We start from the raw sequence: 18,338 nt of genomic DNA, 5'->3' as shown, positions 1-18,338 counted from the left end.
ACAGTATATTCAAAATAGCTTTCTCCACCGACGTAGGTAGATTTTTTTTTCATTGCATAATTTAATAAAATGAGGAATTTTGTGTCGATTTTCATAACATTTTTTTATCGAAAAAAAAAATCCTACGTACGTCGCTTTCTATCGTACTAAGGAATGAAAAAAATTGTTTTTGGTGAAAGGTCAAAAATTACAAAAGATAGATGTCCGGGCCTGAATCTTTTAAAAAAAAGTACATGCGGGAAAATGCTGCCCAGCGGCGTAGGAATTATAGGGATTATAGGAATTATAGCAAACAATTAATTCGTGAAATTATGACCTTACATAAGTTATTCGTATTTTCCCATCACAAACTAATAATAAAATGTTTATTGTTTTAAAGATTTAAATAAAACTTTTTGAGTTTATTTGGATCATGGAGAAGCTTCCAATAAAAGGATTTAACATATTTTTATATTTCATAGATACTATTTGCAGTCAACAATATAATTTTCTTATTAAATATGATTCTAAACGCCATATCAAATCAAAATAATCATGACGAAATTTTTTGAAATGTGGTGTCTCTCGAGATATTTTAAATCTTGTTTAAACAACACAATTATTTTTTTCGTGACATTTTTATAAGTTATTCGCTTTTCTCCATCAACAACAATGGTTTTTCGAAAGGCCCATATTATTTCCTGTAAATTTTCCTTTGAATACCCTATGGCTGATGATTACATAGTAAAAATAACGATTTATGTTACGTTTTGGATAGTGCAAACGATGGGGATTATTAAGGGAATACTGAAATTTTTATTATGACAATGAAAACTTTTGTGCATATTTGATTATTATATTTCGGTAAAGATAATACTAATCCGACAATATATTTTAACTTGTGTCTTGCTTTTTATCAATTTTCACTGATTCAAAAAGATACTTGCTAGTTTAGCAATTTTTCACTTTAACTGTAAGTTGCACTTTGGCCAATTTGTTTAGTAAAATATTTTACATCTCTTTAAATGATTTTATTGGCATGGTAGAATGCTGTAAAATACAACTTTGAAAAAGCATTCAGCAGAATAAAAACTTCAATGTACTTTAATATCTTGACTTGTGCTACATTACAGTGTTCGTATCTGTCTGACAATATAGTGAAATTAAACTGCAAAACATTCCCGAAGTTGTGATTTAAAAATATTAGAAATACACTTTTAGGTGTTTAGAGAAAATGGTTTAGATTTAGGTATGAATTTATTTTAGCAGTGTAGATGGGACTATTTTGAAATGTGGAATCTTTCCAATCATACCTGTTGACCACGTTGGGTTTCAATAGTGCAGTGTGTGAAGAACGTTTTTACGTCTTTCGCTTACTATCCTAACTACACTCCTACTGGCTGAATATTAACAAGAGTAATACTTATATCAAAATAGCACATTTTGTAGATATTTATGTTTGTCCTTATTATTTAAAAAAACTTGAAGTTAATCTGAATGACTCGTGTATAATTTTCGCTTAAACTTTATCATGTTCTTCTCACTTATTTCAATTTCTAAAAAAAACAACGTAGACTTTTTAAGAAGGGGAGGTTTGAGAAAAACCTTCTTAATTCTATTAGGGGAGTGGGAGAGAATTCATTGATTGTGAATGTCTAGCGTACTTGGTTTAGGAAAGGTCCCATAGGATAAAAATTAAAGCACTTCATTCGAGTTTTCGGTACGCTCAATCACGAGCATTTCAGCAGTTTAAGGCTATTTTTGTTATTTTTCTGATTCTTTGGAACGAAGCACAGATATTGAAACAAATGTATATGCATTTCATCGATTGTAAGCCAAGTAAATAACGAAATAGTCCAGCACTAATAGGACCAAAACAGGCTCATTACCCTAATACATAGAATAACATATGGGAGCTTCGGTGAATATTGTGAATATTTCAATGACTATGGATGCTAAAGGAGCTGGTGTAGTTATGGTTTTATGCGTTCGGCTATAGAAATTTTGTGGTACTAGAAATCATAGGTTCGTGTTGTGATAACGATTAAATATTTAATCATTCCCGCACAGATGGTGAATAGCAAGAGCATACTTACTGGTGTTAATTAAGTCACACCATTTGCAGGCCCATTTCCATCATCCTTCGTCATTCGGTTGCTAGGTGCCATCGCTATAGCACCGCACACTCCGTCGGGATAGTTGCTGTGCGTTGTTTGCTGAATGAAACCCAACTGACAACCCTCTCCAGTGATCTCGAACAGCAATGACGGCGGTCTGGATGTCCCATGGATTGCTAGATCTGAGTGATTTGGGTGGTGCCACCCTCCTGATTGCGTCGACCCGTGGGAGTTCCATCATCAGTCTGTGGCACCGCCATCCACTTGTCGAGACATTTCGGACGAAACAAGTAATTAAAGGTGTTTCTAAACTGTCTGCTCATCGAGCAGTAGAGAATGAAATTTATGGCGGAGTTTATAAGAGCAAGTACATCCATTAGGTCACCTGTGAGAAGAAAAGGTAATTTTCGTTATTTTATTTGTTTTGGCCAATTTAGTTAACAGTACTAAGTAAGTAAAGCCATGTCAAGTGATCCTCGAATTTTTCGCAAAATCACCGATTTTCATGAGATATATTTTATTGTATAGGGATTATGGTAAATAGCTTTTGGTATAAATATTTCGTTAAAACTCCTTTTTTCCTTTGAGATATTAACCCTTAAACTTTATTGCACGATAAAATTGTAAAATTTATATCTCAAAACCTACTGAAGATAATTGAATGAATTTTTGTACACTTATGGAATGATATTTCCACTATCTTATAAAAATAATTTTACAATATAATTATGTGAATAACGGTACTTTGCATCTACTTAAAAATTTCAATTGTATTTTTTCTTGTGTTCTTCACGTTAAGAAATTTCAAAAGGTATGTCAAATTACGCGTCCTTTTCTCACCTTCAATAATCTGTATTGATAATTTTTCATTTTTGTTTCTATCAAGAGTTATGGATGATTTTGTAACGGTGCGTACCTTCAACGCACGGCCCACTTTGATGCAGCCCGGTGGAACTTACACATTGGCAACGCCGCATGTCCCAACGTCCTACTGCGCATCGCGTAGGAAACGTGCATCGCATGACTAAATGAAACCACGTCTCTAGATTGGTGCAAAAGAACAAACTTTTATATACGGATTATCAAAGGTTAATGTTTTCTGGATATTTTTAGATACTTTTATAGTTTTTTTGACCGAAGTGCACAACAAAAACAATTTTGTTTAATGAATATTTTTCTATTATAATTTAACGTTACTAGGAATTAAACTGTATCGCAAAGAACCGAAACGTAACTTATATAATACGCTTATGTTATTGCCATCTTCGAAGACACTTTTGTTATGGCATTTTCGTTTTTGACAGTGTACACCAGTATTGTCGGGGCTATACTCATTCAAACTTCAGTCTATCTCTTTTTTTTCACTATACCGGAAACGAAAACGTTATTAGTCAATGTTTCGTCCAAATTCATTACTAGTCTACAACATTATACAGGAAAATGGAACATTTTATGAAAACAGCATTTTACTTTGCTTGTTTATGTCTACTGAGTGATCTTACTTATAAACTACGAAGTGTCTTGCGAAAAAAAATTACTTTGAATCTGTTTTTCATTCGCATTGGCGTGTTTACTTTATCGCTATTGCTTCTGTCAATCCTGTTAATTAGTGGTTCTCCAAGTTCTAGTAAGATATTATTTACTTCATCAAATTTCAGTAAATCATCAACGATTTATAATTCAAAATCTTCACTACTTTTTTAACGAAATACAGTATTCGGTTGGTCGAACCATATTTATAACATAAAAACAAACGAATGTTTTTTGAGCAAATATACTGTGCTAACACCTAGACAGAACCAACTGACGATAATGAGTGGTAAAATATGTCAATTTGCAAAAAAAAAGTCGTATACATGCAGATTCAAAAATGCCCATTGCTCAAGTTTGCACAGCAACTGCCAACATCCGAGCGCGCCGGTTTGATAGTTTGAATGACAGAAAATTAAATAATTCCTGAAAAATATAACACTAAAAACCATGCAAATTACTCGGAATATGTTCACCTTTAAACATCCGCACAGAAAAGCTTATCTTTTTGCTCTAATATCGAAGATGGCAATTTTGGACATAAGATACGCTCTGCCAAAGCGATACGCAGTAGGACGTTGCTACATGCGGCGTTGCCAATATGTAAGTTCTCGCGGGCTGCATCAAAGTGGGCCGTGCGTTAAAGGTACGCATCGTCACAAAATCATCCATTACTCTCGATAGAAACAAAAATGAAAATTTATCAATACAGATTATTGAAGGTGAGAGATTGATGCGTAATTTGACATACCTTTTGAATTTTTTTAGCGTGAAGAACACAAGAAAAAATACAATTGAAATTTTTAAGTAGATGCAAAGTACCGTTATTCACATAATTATATTGTAAAATTATTTTTATGAGATAGCGTAAATATCATTCCATAAGTGTACAAAAATTCATTCAATTATCTTCAGTAGGTTTTGAGATATAAAATTTACAATTTTATCATGCAATAAAGTTTAAGGGTTAATATCTCAAAGGAAAAAAGGAGTTTTAACGAAATATTTATACCAAAAGCTATTTACCATAGTCCCTATACAATAAAACATATCTCATGAAAATCGGTGATTTTGCGAAAAATTCGAGGATCACTTTACATGGCTTTACTCAGTATATAAATATTATAAACGTCGGCGTGCGCACGGGGTGGTTACGGAGTGGGTGCATATAGCCTACCCCTAATATTCTGGAATATTTTAAAAAAAAGTATGATTATAATGTTGAAGACTTAAGAGAAACATTTGAAACTTACTGAATAATTCGTTTTGTTTAAGCAAGCCATGTAGTCTTAGAACGCCTCGATAAAATCTACAGTTGGCGCAAGTTCGTTGATATCAGGAATCTCCATCGATAAAACGATAAGGTTGCTGAGAGGCAGTGGTAACTGCAGCAAAGATTCGGTTACCGACTTAAAAATATAAGAGTGCTGGGGATCAATTTCATATTCTGCTTTGACTAAAAATTATAAACTTTTTATTGCAAAGGAATATACGGCGATTCCAGGAGGTATTACTTGGAAAGCAATAACAAGAAAAACTTTCAACTTTATTCTAAAACTTAACAGTAATATAATCTGAAAGGAACTTTTTAGAATTATATAGATGTTATTTATTTGGAGAACAACTTAATGTACGTCTTTTTTACTTTTAACGTCATTAAATCAGCTAGAGATTACTAAGTAGCAAAAGTTATAAAAAAATTCTAGTTATGCAAGGGTTTGGAATATACAAGTAGGAAATATGTCGCTTATCATGGTAAAGAGGAATCTGTTGTTGCCGAAAGGCATGTTGGTAGATTTGAGCGCAATTCGTAATAACTCTTCCTATGCTTGACTCCTACCAGCAGAAGATAAAAGATTTGTCCGGAAGATTTTAAGCCTGTTCTTAATGATCCTATCGATTCTAGTTTTCCGATCTGTATATTTTCAATCCTTGCTCTGACTAGAGTACTATGGCTCTACATTTTAATAACTTTCCTTACTAAGCAATCTCTAGCTAATTTAATGTTACTAAAAAAAACTGCAAGAACTCTTCATTATACGAATGAGACATAACGAGCCTCAATATCGCTTATAAGCTTCTCTTACGTGTCCTGTTTAGCAAACAACGCCCATTGACAGATTATTTTGTCAGTGATTACCACAGCAGGATACGTGAAGAAAAACAACGGACCATTAACTTATGACAATACTACTAGTGGGCTGATAATCAGATTAAAAGATAAATTGAAGCATGGAGATGCACTTGAAAATACTATATGATACAGTGTACGAAGAAACGAAACCATAATCACATGCTTCTTGATTTCATGAAAAACTTCGGAATTGGCGTCGATCACAGATTAGTCAAAGATATAACTAAATATAAGTTCTGCCAAACTATTACTGAAGATTTACTACTAAATACTATGATGAAGAAAAGAAAATGCAAAATGACCCTGAAGCATAAGCATCGAGCTGTACGGATTATACAGGTATGTTTACGTCGGGAAGCTTTGGATCTGATTACGCAAATTAAAAAAAAAACTAATTTTTGTTTTATTATATCTCACAAAGAATCTGATTTTTCCACCAGTTCATAGTACTTTTTTATTGATTTTATTTATTTTTTCTTTTAAAACTTTTCATTGTTTTGGATCTTCAAGAAAAAATTTATTAGTCTTATATCACCTGATGCAAGGTAACCTGCTAGGCCTGTGAAAATTTGGAATAGCTCGTATGTTGAGATCAGCTCTGTTTTTTAACAAAATTTTCCCAACATATTTGTTAAAATTTATAAAAAAGTTAGAAATATTTGAGCTCTGCGAATGTAGAATCGTTATGCTTCTTCCTATCCGGTACAGTGCTCTTTGTGGTCGGTTCCGGAAGCTTTGGACTGAAATTTACTTACAATGTCTTCCTCTTGGAACATAGCGCAAAAATTTTGAAAAAGGTTAATGTTTTCGTAATTGATCACGCTATGGAAAAAAAGAGAATTATTTCTGCCCAAAGGAAATGAAAACCCGAGTATGATCACAATGGCCAAACCTGTATATGTGCAGTACAAACAGATTTCAAGTATTGTTTGTCTGCTGTCCAGAAGGTGCCATCGTGTCGTCGAAGTGGTACCGGAAACTGCGTCATGACTTCATGAAGGCTTCAAAAGCTAATCCATGACTTTTGGGCATGGGTGTGGCAAGTTTTCTTCAAGTATAAGGATATCTATCAATCGAACTAGACTGTAAAGCAAAACATTACGGGCAAAATCGCTAGTCTGAAAGATGTATGTTCAAGATCTGGACAAATTCAATAAATGCAATAAAATGTATGTCAAATTTGACTTTAAACAGCTTCCGGGACAGAAGCTTTATGTTGCCAAGGATCACTGAGATGTTCCCAAGAAGTATAAAATTGTTGTTGTGAACAAGTTTTCCGGAAAAGTGTATGATCTGGCAGTAAATTTTGCAGTAATGACCGTAAGACTCCGATTTTCATCACAACCAACAAAATAAACCGAGTTATACAGCAAAGATGATCTGAAAAGCGACTAATGGCCGATTAGATCTCACCGGAACCCTCCCAATTTTTGGCTGAATTTGGTGAGTATCCACTACTGTAAAAATGCGCATTAGATGTACCGGGATACCCTAGTAACAATTTGGGTTTTATGGTAGTTTTATAGCTACTCATAAAAACTAGATTGCACTTGTAGCGTACTATAAAACTTTAATTGCTACTTGGGTAATGACGTCAATGTTCAAGAGAATGGGTTGAACTTCCTAAACTGCCAGGAGTTCCACACAATCAAAGGAATTCCACCCAATTCAAATGTATACACTCTATGAAAATTTAGAATGGAAATATGGCTAAGGATTTTATTCCATTCTAGATACTGGAAAAAAGCAGCCGTTGATGTTAACCAGCATCTTGCGCAGAAAGTAAAGGCAGGTATCATGTCCGAAGTGCAAATTTTCATTCGAGAGGAATAAAAATCATAAAAACCCAAAATGCTTCTTTAAACTACAATAAATACGCATAATTTTCTGCTAATATCGTTTTATGCTAAATCATACTTCCAATTAAAAGAATAGCGATTTCAAATTGGCTTTGCTTGTTGCAGAATACATAAGTCAAATGCAAAAAACATGAGGATTATTTTGCGCTAAAGACCACAAGGATTTTTTAATGTTAATTTAATCTAGATTTAGGAAATAAAGGAAGCAACGTAAATTTCAAAAACAAAATAAAATAACTGTTTTACAATCGAAACTCTACCAGAAATTTAACTGATATTGCAAGTTTAATATGTATAACTGAAAGTTAACCCCCTTAATGGAAATGCTGCGTACGTCTATGATTATACACCATCGCAATCCAATGAAACAAATATACAAACGGATTCGTTTTAGAGGGATATAAAAGTTTCAAAACCAAAATGCATCGGAGATGGGCACTTACAAGTTGGTAACATAATGCAAATATTGCGGGCTCAATGTCCTTTAGTTGAGTATGCCTTCTCGCATCATTTCGTAAACCTTTCACTGGGTCTGCATTGCCTAGCCATGTTCTTATTAATAAAATTTGTCTCCCTGTTCGCATCTTTGTCCCTCATGTGATAAATTGCCTTAATTGTAAAGTGCTTGGGCGCACAGCTAACTACTGTTCCAATAAGGCGCGGTGTAGAAAATGCGATGGGTATCATCTAGATGATAAATGCACAAAAATTCAGAAAAATGTTTACTGTGCGAAGAAAATTTGCATGAGCTCTTTGGCTGTCCCGTATATAAAATGTTCCAGAATAAAAATAAACGATCCTTAAAGGAGAGCGCTCTTATGCAGAAATGCTGAAAAATGCAACTCTTGAACCACCTGAACTTTCGTTATTCTATTTTCGGAAAATTCTGACTCTGACGGAGCGTGCGAAGGTACATCATTTGTTTTACCTGGAGCATCCAGGAAAAGAAAACAATCTTCTTTTCCCAAACTTCCATGCATTGGCCATAAAATTTATTCTCATAAAGATAAATTGCGCCCAAATCGCTTTTACTGGCAATAAGAAAATTTCGACTTCTTCTGAACCACAACCGAAAGTAGGGATTATTGAAATTTTCCGAAATTTTTGCCTAAAGTTCCAAAGCATTTAATAAAGGTGAACTGCTAAATAGTGAACTCTCAACGTTTTTCCCAATAATAAGAATATTTTTAAAGCAGTTGACTGCTCAATGACCCATCCTTGCAGCGATTGCATCTTTCGATGGGTAATTCATCACCTGAGGTGAAAGATTCCTATCATTTCCAAAATCGATTCCTTAAAAATTTAGTCATATAATTTGAAATGTGATGTTTTTGCTATATGTGAGGCATGGCTTACTTCAAACATTAGTTAAAATTTAAATCATTACAATATTATTCGCCCAATACTATTGTCGTACTTTTAATATAATTTTTGTTCTGAAATATTTGTAAAAATCCCATTATTTGGAGAATAGCTAATTTATATACAATGCACTTTCTAGTGTTTCCATTCTTTTCTATTTTCACCTTTTCGCTTTCGTTATTTTTTCGTGATGGCGTAGTTTGAGTTTATCTTTGGTTGTGTTCGCTACATACTAAAAAACTAGAACGTTCAATTTGTTTTGGAATTGAAAGATCTTTGCCCACAGATTTCCGAAAAGAAGAATTTTGAACATAATAAAAATATTTAGGCGCAGCATTTTAACGGGCACTTCATTGGAAATAGTTAACTGAGATAAGGTCACATATGACGAATTTCGCGGATTCAGAGTTGGCAGCACCCTCTCAGATTTTAATGAAACTTTCTGCACATGAAGTCTTTGTCACAAAAAGCCACTTTGCATACTTTGTTTTTCCAAAAATGATGTAGACTCTCTTTTGAAAAGGCCAAACTTTTTTACCATTTTTTTTTCAAACGGCTATAGTCTAAAAATGATAAATCCTTCTAAAAAATGTTGTAGGAGTGATTTTCACAAAAGTTTGTATAATATCTTCGCCGTTCGTGAACGGATTTTGACAATCTATAGCTTGTTCTGGTATTTTTTTAACTTTCTAAATTTATGCGCATAGCGTTCCTCATTTTTTTGTTTGAATGTTAAATGCTTGAAACATCACTCATATCTCTGAAAGTAAAAAACATCGAAAAACAAAACTCCTAGCGTACTCCACCGGTACTAGCCCGGTCTCAGAGCACTAACTGTCAGTAATGAACTGCGGTGTTTTCTCGAACCCAAAAGCGGTCTTTGCTTCAAAAGGAAAAATATATTCTCCTTGAGAGTTCAGAAGGGAACTTATTTGATGTTTTTGATTCATTATTTACAGAGTTGTTCATACTTCGAGTTGACTGCGTCGATTCGCTGGCTCTACCGCTTTAAGGAACTTGTCGTTTCGTCGCCTTCTCCATATGATGACGACGCCGATCATGATTATGAAGAATGCGTATTTTCTATAGCTACATACGTCGTCTCCGAACGGCCATATCGTGCTGCGTGGTTCGATGAATCTTGAGGACTATAGAAGTTGACTGGCAGCGCATACTTTTTATGGCACCACCAGAGCGGCTATTTGTGAGGGCTCGTTTGTGCTGAAAACGGGCTTTTCGATTGTTTTACAAATCGCTACCATTAAGCACTTTTCGTTCGTTGGATTGTGTGCTTTACTTTGTATCACACTATTTTCTCCCCTTTGTGGAGCGGAGCAACCCGCTCCAAATCGCGTCATTTGTGTTGGAAAATGCAAGGTCGCAGTCTAAATCTTGAGAGTTATCGTATTGAGAGTTTCATTTTCTTAATTCGATGCATTGATTCAGGATTCTATCGGTAGTGGAGCCAATAGCCCTAAGGGACCTTCTCCTGAATTCGGCGGAAAATCAAGCAATATTTGAGATTTTTTTTTTTGTGGAAAACCGACAAGACATAGGGTAAAGTACCTATTTTTACCACACTAAGGGGGTGTCTCACTAATTCATTTATTACTCCGCCTACAGTCAATGGAATGGGCACAAATTGACATCAACAGCTTTTTCTTCGTTGTTAAGAATCAAGATAATAATACATATGCGTTGAAAACAGCGAAATTTTCCTGTTTGAGCGCAATGAAAACTCGAATAGAATGCCCCTATTGTTGTGCTACCATTTGACTCAATGCGTTGAACAAAGATGGAAGACACTGCTCTAACCAACGTCTTCAAAAGAGTAGGGTGATAATAGAAACATGACGTAAATAGGCTCATCACCCTACTAACTTCTGCTTTTTTACCACAATAGATCTAAATACTGGTCGCAGTGGTTCGTCTCCAACAAAAAACAACTTCTGCTTCTGATCTCTTATTCGTTATTTATGGATAATTAGAAATTCTTTTTTTGTTTTGATTATAGAGATTCTTAGGATCATTCGCCTCTATTCGGGTTAGAGAAATCTCTTTGGAAAATTCTCTAACCCTATGTGCGGGGTGGAAAATAGAACCCAGGTGAGCTGCGTACAAAGCAATTAATTTATCAACTACGCTATGCCCGTCCCCTAATAAGAAAATGATTTTTTTTTCGAAAATTCAAAATGGTGGCTTCAAAATGGCGGCCGTTGCGCACGAAAAATCGTCCTACTTCGCCAAGAGTAGGGCCTTTCGTAGTTAACCGAAATGAGAAATTGATATATTTAACAAAATCGATATAATCTCCTATGACGTATTCCTAATTTCAATAAATTTTGATGAAAAATTAACCCATTTTATATGTAGATTTAAAGAGCAAAAGTGAAATTGTGTTTCGATGATAATGCCCACGGGCCACTTTGCCGCAGGGGCTTGGCACCACAAATCAGCTAAACTGCTTCTGCCTATATTTTTGAATATCCTATCCTCTATCCTCTATGACGGGACTTAGGCTTTGGAGCAGGCCTTGCTTGTAGGCGCTTCATTTTCATGTCCCGTAATTCGTTTGGATGGCAAGTGAACTGCATATGCTTAATTAGTAGCTTCGTTCCGACTTCTAAATCGTCGACTGTAATTGGTCGTAAGATCAATTCTCTGCTGATTTCTTGGCACTTAGTGGCCGTCGATTTAGATAAAAAGTTATTCATTGCGCGATTAATTGCGGCAGCGTTTTCGTGTTCTCTTGAAGCTATTGTAATGCGGGTAATTCTGGGTTGAATCTTTAAATTAATTTTTCTTTGTTTCTTCGTAGTGCGTTTCTGCACCTATCTGTTCAGGTTGGATTACGTACAGTTGCAATATGTGCTCAGGTTGGAGTGCGTATTCTGTGGCATGTTGTGAGTAGCTTGTCTACGGACATCTCTCGTGAGACGAAGTCCGCCGGGTCGGTTGATCGGTTGGCACGTATTGTCGTGTTCCTTCTTCGTTAGTGTCTGGATAGTACAGACTTGTCGGATTTTATCCAATCCAAAACCACCTTAAAATCACACCAGTAGCGTGTATTTTGCACTTTGTGTGGAATGTTGCTAACGACCCTTGCCATTAGCTCAACTGGTATCATCTGTGCTTTTAAACATTCATTCCGTGGGAAGGTAATTTCCTCCAGAGGCGTTGATTTTCTTGGTTTTGCGCACCGACGGTTCTTCGGCAGCGATGGCGTCGATGATCAATGGCGTACAGATGATCGGCTGTGCGAGTGGTTTCGGGCCCGCGTCTGTGTGTTTCGGGACGTTGGCGGACTGGATCATCGAAATGTCAATCTTCAAGGTTTCCATGATTTTATCGGCAACCTTTGCTTATTCATCCAGGGTGGCAGTAGGTATGGCTGCGATGATAAAGCGCACTATGGTAGGTAGTGAACATAATCACAGGTTCATCAGCACGCTAGCCGTGGGTCCTGTCCTGCGGAGCCGACGTATTTCGGCCAAAGGACACTTGGCTTTTGGTCTCCGAGCATTATGTCAGAAAGGAAGCTGGTCAACCTTTGGGTTTCCGAAGGCTGGAAATGAGCGATCACCGCTGCTTTGAGAGTATCGTAGCGCTCGATGTTGTTCGTGTCGTTGCACTTCGCTATTGTGCTTTAAACGAACTTAGCACGTGGACCAAGAGCAACGATCTATCTTCACCTGATTAAAACTGAACGCCGCTTCTAGACACATAAACCAGGTTTCGATGTCTTCGGCATCGAAATCCGGATAACCGATTTTCGCGTTTATGGTGGGTACGACCTGCGACGGTCCGGTAATGGCGTGATGTGTACAGAAGCGGATTTAGGTTCACGAAAGTGGTACGAGATTTTCGAGTACGCGGCGGAATTTGGCGAAATTTATGATTTTAACGAACGAGTACTTGGGGTTGCTTAAATAACTTCACGATAGAAGAAATGCGTTTTGTCGTTATGGTAGTCAATTTATTACTAAAATATAAAATCGGAATCGATCCTAAGTGTTGCTACTGTGTGGTATAATACTGCGTGAGCCCTGAACACTCAGGATAGGCAAGGGTGCTGCCAAAGATGCATCAGAAAATCCGAGCAATTCTAAAAATGGATTGCCTGTCGTGGAATTGTCAAGTTTGCTAGTTTCGGTGGCATTGCTTATTTTTCTGCCATTCCTGTAAAGTTCCAACTGGGATTTTGTCATCCCATTGCAGCTTAGTTTTCCAAAGTCCTTAAAGAAGGATTTTGGCAGTTATGATAATGGGCTGCATGATGCCCAGATCGTGCAATCGTAGTACGCCCGAAGCGAGTTGGCGCTGCACGTTTGGTTGGTTAATGTCCCGTAAATAAACTTGTGATTATACGTAAATCTTTTCGTTTTAGATCCATTAGTTTTTTGGCTCTCGTTGTATCTGGGTGTATGAATTTCTTAGCTTGTCGAGCGCCTTCTACGTTACGTCTGTCGTTTAGTAGTTGGTCCCTTGCCCAAGTCGAAAGTTCTAGTTTGTTTGCACAGGTACATATACCTAGAAATGGTTCTGGTCCAACAAACATGTTTGATGAACCACGCCTGGCTATTTCATCGACCACTTCGTTACCATCGATTCCTTGGTGGTCAGGTACCCAGAATATCATTACTTTATTCCGGGTTGCCAATTGTTGTAAAGATGTGTTGCACTCCCAAACCAGTTTGGACTCACATTTCGACGACCTTAATGCCAACAGTGCTGTTTGGCTGTCCGAGAAGATTGCGATTTTTGCATGTCTGTAGTTTCGTTTCCTACAGACCTCCGAACAGGTGTATATTGCATATAACTCTGTCTGTAAAACTTTACGCCACTTTTTATTGATATCGCTTCTTTAATTCTTGGTCCGTAGACTCCCGAGCCAGTCAGCTCACCCATTTTTGAACCATCCGTATAGAATGATATTGTACCTTGAGGTAGTATGGGACCCCCCACATTCCATATCTGACGATCCACTATGTGGACCTCATATGAGATATCGAAGTTCGGTTTAGCCTCCATTAACCATTACATTACAACGACTCAATTATAAAATTAAACAAAATGACAGTTCAGCCTGGATCAGTAAAGCCACTTTATTGGGAGGTGTGAAATATATGAACTGGAAAAAAATCTACATATCCAAATGATTATTGTAAACACCATTGTTATTGAAAAGCCACGATGCAATCAATACGAGATAAATAGGTTTGCACTTGACACCTTTTTGTATTTCTATTATCCCAGGGTCTGTTAGTGCAACTTTCGGTTGTATGAAATACGCTTATTTTCCAATGAAACAATAATTTAATAATTCGATAATAATTAAACGTGTCATTATTATAGTATAATCCAACGAAATCCGCAACTTCTCTCCATTGTTTGCTCGTGCCTATCTAAATTGAATTAGTTCGCCTAATTTCATCTGATGGTAATGTATCGAACAGAAACGATAGGTCGATTAACGGTGTATCTCTTCCTGCTGCTTGATGGGTGCTCTAGCAGTGATCCTATTGGAGCTCGTCAAAAACCGTTTGGCTTTTTGGTTTACCAATTTTCTGCTGTTCAATGAATCGTTGGCGCTACATTTCTATCTTCCGCAGTCGGAAATCGCATTGACGTAAACGAATCGCTCTACTAATAGATTGGATCCCTGGCGTGGACATATATTTATTTTCCCACAAAAGGTTAACAAATGGGAGCTACGGTTGATTGTTTTGAAATTTTCCAGTTTCCGACAACTGCAACTTTTCTATACACATAATAGTTGCTTTGGCACATGATATATTTTATTCGACGGATAGTCGTCCCGCTAGCAGCAGCCGCAAGGCCGCACAGTGGCGGGTCTTCAAACAAAGGTCGGACAAAACCTCCAATGTTACCTAATTTGGCTGAAAATCACAATTTAAGCTAATTTTGAGGTGCTGAGCTCATTTTTGATGTCAAAAGTCATAAAATATTAAATGTATTTTTCCATACAGTGTCATTGAACCTTTCTTATAACTATGATCCCGTTTTCATGATAGATTTTCCGTTACTGTTCACCAATGTCAGCAATATCATAAAAAATGAAGAACACTACTTTAAATCCATTGTATAACGTGTTGGTTTACTGTAGATTGTGTAACAATTTTACACAAAACACCATGCGCCTCCATATCAGCAACAAAGCTTCAAAATCTCCTTAAATTTCTTTGCGCACCTAGGCGCAGAACGAGACCATGATATTCGAAAAGTAGAGGTTATTTCCCATAGAATGTATACTATGTGACCGTTCCGAAATGATTCCGAAATTTGTACAGAATACATTAGTGAAAAAGGTATTTTTGATCTGACCACCTCAAACATATTTAAACTAAAAAGTCATAGCTCCAACCAAATTTACCAAATGTATTTTATTCACCAAGCAAGTTCTTTCGTTCTTCTACACAATGAAACTAGTTGTACTAAAATCTGACCAAAATCAAAAGAGCAACATGCATTTGAAGTGAACAGAGCAATGGTGGTTTCGGAAATGAAAATCATTAAAAAGTCCGGACTTTGCTACGTTTAAACTCATGTTAAAAATCGTGTTCTTATCCAATGATCATAAAATTTTGAATATACATCATTCAATACATGAGAAATTTAGGAAAAATAGAAAATATCAATATTTCAAAAACAAATTTTTGAGGTTTTGGCCAGCCTCCAGCCACTGTGGGCCGTCGCCAACATTTTCAAGGCACCGCCGTCGGCTTCAGCAAAAACCACGCCACTGACAAGAAAAGCGCGAGTAAGATGATGTGAAATATAATTCGATTTGACGAATTTTGTTATCAGAACTGTACTTTTCTAATTAGAAATTTTTTATGATTAGAATAATGTTGACGCGTTAGAATACTGTTCTAACTAATGTGTTCAAATGGGTGGGATTAATGGAGGTGCTAAGATGAATTAGGGAGCAGTAACCCTTATACCTGTAAATTTGCAACTAGGATTATGGTTTGGGGCTCGGTGGCCTTTTACCATGCGTACAGAAACTAGAGCATTCGCGAATATTTGAGATCAATTACTACTTTTTGCTATCAAATAATAATTTATTGTGACCGAAATTGGTGCATAATTTTGGATTTATAAATAAGCAATCAATTAACTAAACTAAATGCAATAATTTAATATATTTAATACACCAATAAAATATGTGAAATTTCTAGAGATAGATGCTATTTTTATTTTTCTGTACCGTTTGTTACATTGCACAGTGGGAAAAAATGGACCCAAAACGCGACTTTTTTTGAATAGGCTGGATGTCGTTTACCAGGTAAGGTTTTTCTTATGTAAAAGGGCTGAAAAATTGATTGCTAGTATTTACAACGACCGCACGGTACGCTATCATGCCCGTTTTGCCCCAATTCTCCTTTTCGTTCGAGTTTATTTTCAAAACTGAATATATAACTCGGAAGAAAGTTGGAAACGGCTGACAAAAATTGATATTTCTTTTGTAAAAAAGTCCAGAAAATCGATTGAATACATTTAGAATCATCTCACGAAACGTATATACCCATTTTACCCCAATTCTCCGTTAAACTAAAGTTTGAAGTTAATCCTGGCTTTATATTTCGGAAAAAGGCTATATGCGGCTGATCAAAAGTGATGACTCTTATGTATAAAAATCCAGGTTATCGTTTGAATATAGTTAGACTGGTCGCCCGAAACGTATGTACCCGTTTTACCTCAATTCTTCCCATAACTCAAGTATAAAGTCAAACCAGGCTCTACATTTCAGAAAGAGGCTGAATTCGATTGATCAAAAGTGGTATTTCTTATGCAAAAAATTCTGGGAAATCGGTTGAAGATAGTTAGAATGGCCGCACGAAACATGTGTACCCGTTTTACCCCAAATCTTCCCATATCTCAAGTGAAAAGTTAAACCTGACTGTGCTTCTCGAAAAGAGGCTGAAGGTGACTGATGAAAAGAAGTAATTCTTATATAGAAAAATCCGGGGAATCGGTTGAAGATAGTTGGAATGGCCGCACGAAACGTTTGTATCCGTTTTACCCCAATTATGCACATAATACAAGCGTGGTGATACACTTTACTCAATATTTCAGAAAGAAGCAGAAAGCGGTTGATCAAAACTAATTTTTTTTATGCCAAATAATCCAGGAAATCGATTGAAGGTAGTTTGAATGACCGGATAAAACACGTGTATCCGTTTTACCCCAACTTCTTCCCATAGCTCAAGTGTGAGGTTAAACCTGGCTGTACTTCTCGAAAAAAAGTCCAGAAAATCGATTGAATACATTTAGAATCATCTCACGAAACGTATATACCCATTTTACCCCAATTCTCCGTTAAAAGTAAAAAAGTCCAGAAAATCGATTGAATACATTTAGAATCATCTCACGAAACGTATATACCCATTTTACCCCAATTCTCCGTTAAACTAAAGTTTGAAGTTAATCCTGGCTTTATATTTCGGAAAAAGGCTATATGCGGCTGATCAAAAGTGATGACTCTTATGTATAAAAATCCAGGTTATCGTTTGAATATAGTTAGACTGGTCGCCCGAAACGTATGTACCCGTTTTACCTCAATTCTTCCCATAACTCAAGTATAAAGTCAAACCAAGCTCTACATTTCAGAAAGAGGCTGAATTCGATTGATCAAAAGTGGTATTTCTTATGCAAAAAATTCTGGGAAATCGGTTGAAGATAGTTAGAATGGCCGCACGAAACATGTGTACCCGTTTTACCCCAAATCTTCCCATATCTCAAGTGAAAAGTTAAACCTGACTGTGCTTCTCGAAAAGAGGCTGAAGGTGACTGATGAAAAGAAGTAATTCTTATATAGAAAAATCCGGGGAATCGGTTGAAGATAGTTGGAATGGCCGCACGAAACGTTTGTATCCGTTTTACCCCAATTATGCACATAATACAAGCGTGGTGATACACTTTACTCAATATTTCAGAAAGAAGCAGAAAGCGGTTGATCAAAACTAATTTTTTTTATGCCAAATAATCCAGGAAATCGATTGAAGGTAGTTTGAATGACCGGATAAAACACGTGTATCCGTTTTACCCCAACTTCTTCCCATAGCTCAAGTGTGAGGTTAAACCTGGCTGTACTTCTCGAAAAGAGGCTGAATGCGGCTGATGAAAAATAGTAATTCTTATGTACAAAGTTCCGGGCAATCGATTCGAGATAGTAAGAATAACCGCGCGAAACGTGTATATCCGTTTTACCCCAATTCTTCCCATAGCTCAAGTGTGAGGTTAAACCTAGCTCTGCTTCTCCGAATGAAGCTGAATGCGGCTGATGAAATGTAGCAATTCCTATGTAAAAACTTTCGGGAAATCGAATGAAAA

The 18,338-nt window shown here is 36.3% G+C and overlaps 1 protein-coding gene across 1 annotated transcript in view; it reads right to left on the bottom strand.

Moving 5' to 3' along the window:
* LOC131688840 (G-protein coupled receptor dmsr-1-like) overlaps positions 1 to 18,338 on the bottom strand; it is a 140,415-nt gene that overhangs the window by 39,941 nt on the left and 82,136 nt on the right. Inside the window, exon 4 of the mRNA XM_058973399.1 lies at positions 2,076 to 2,481. Coding sequence (XP_058829382.1) covers positions 2,273 to 2,481 — 209 coding nt within the window. The 3' untranslated portion in view covers positions 2,076 to 2,272. The remainder of the gene's footprint in view (positions 1 to 2,075; positions 2,482 to 18,338) is intronic.

This window comes from Topomyia yanbarensis, chromosome 3 (genome assembly GCF_030247195.1).
Source record: "Topomyia yanbarensis strain Yona2022 chromosome 3, ASM3024719v1, whole genome shotgun sequence".
NCBI classification, from domain to species: domain Eukaryota; kingdom Metazoa; phylum Arthropoda; class Insecta; order Diptera; family Culicidae; genus Topomyia; species Topomyia yanbarensis.
Note: the sequence above shows the minus strand (reverse complement) of the source record. Positions and strands in the feature narration are given on the sequence as shown.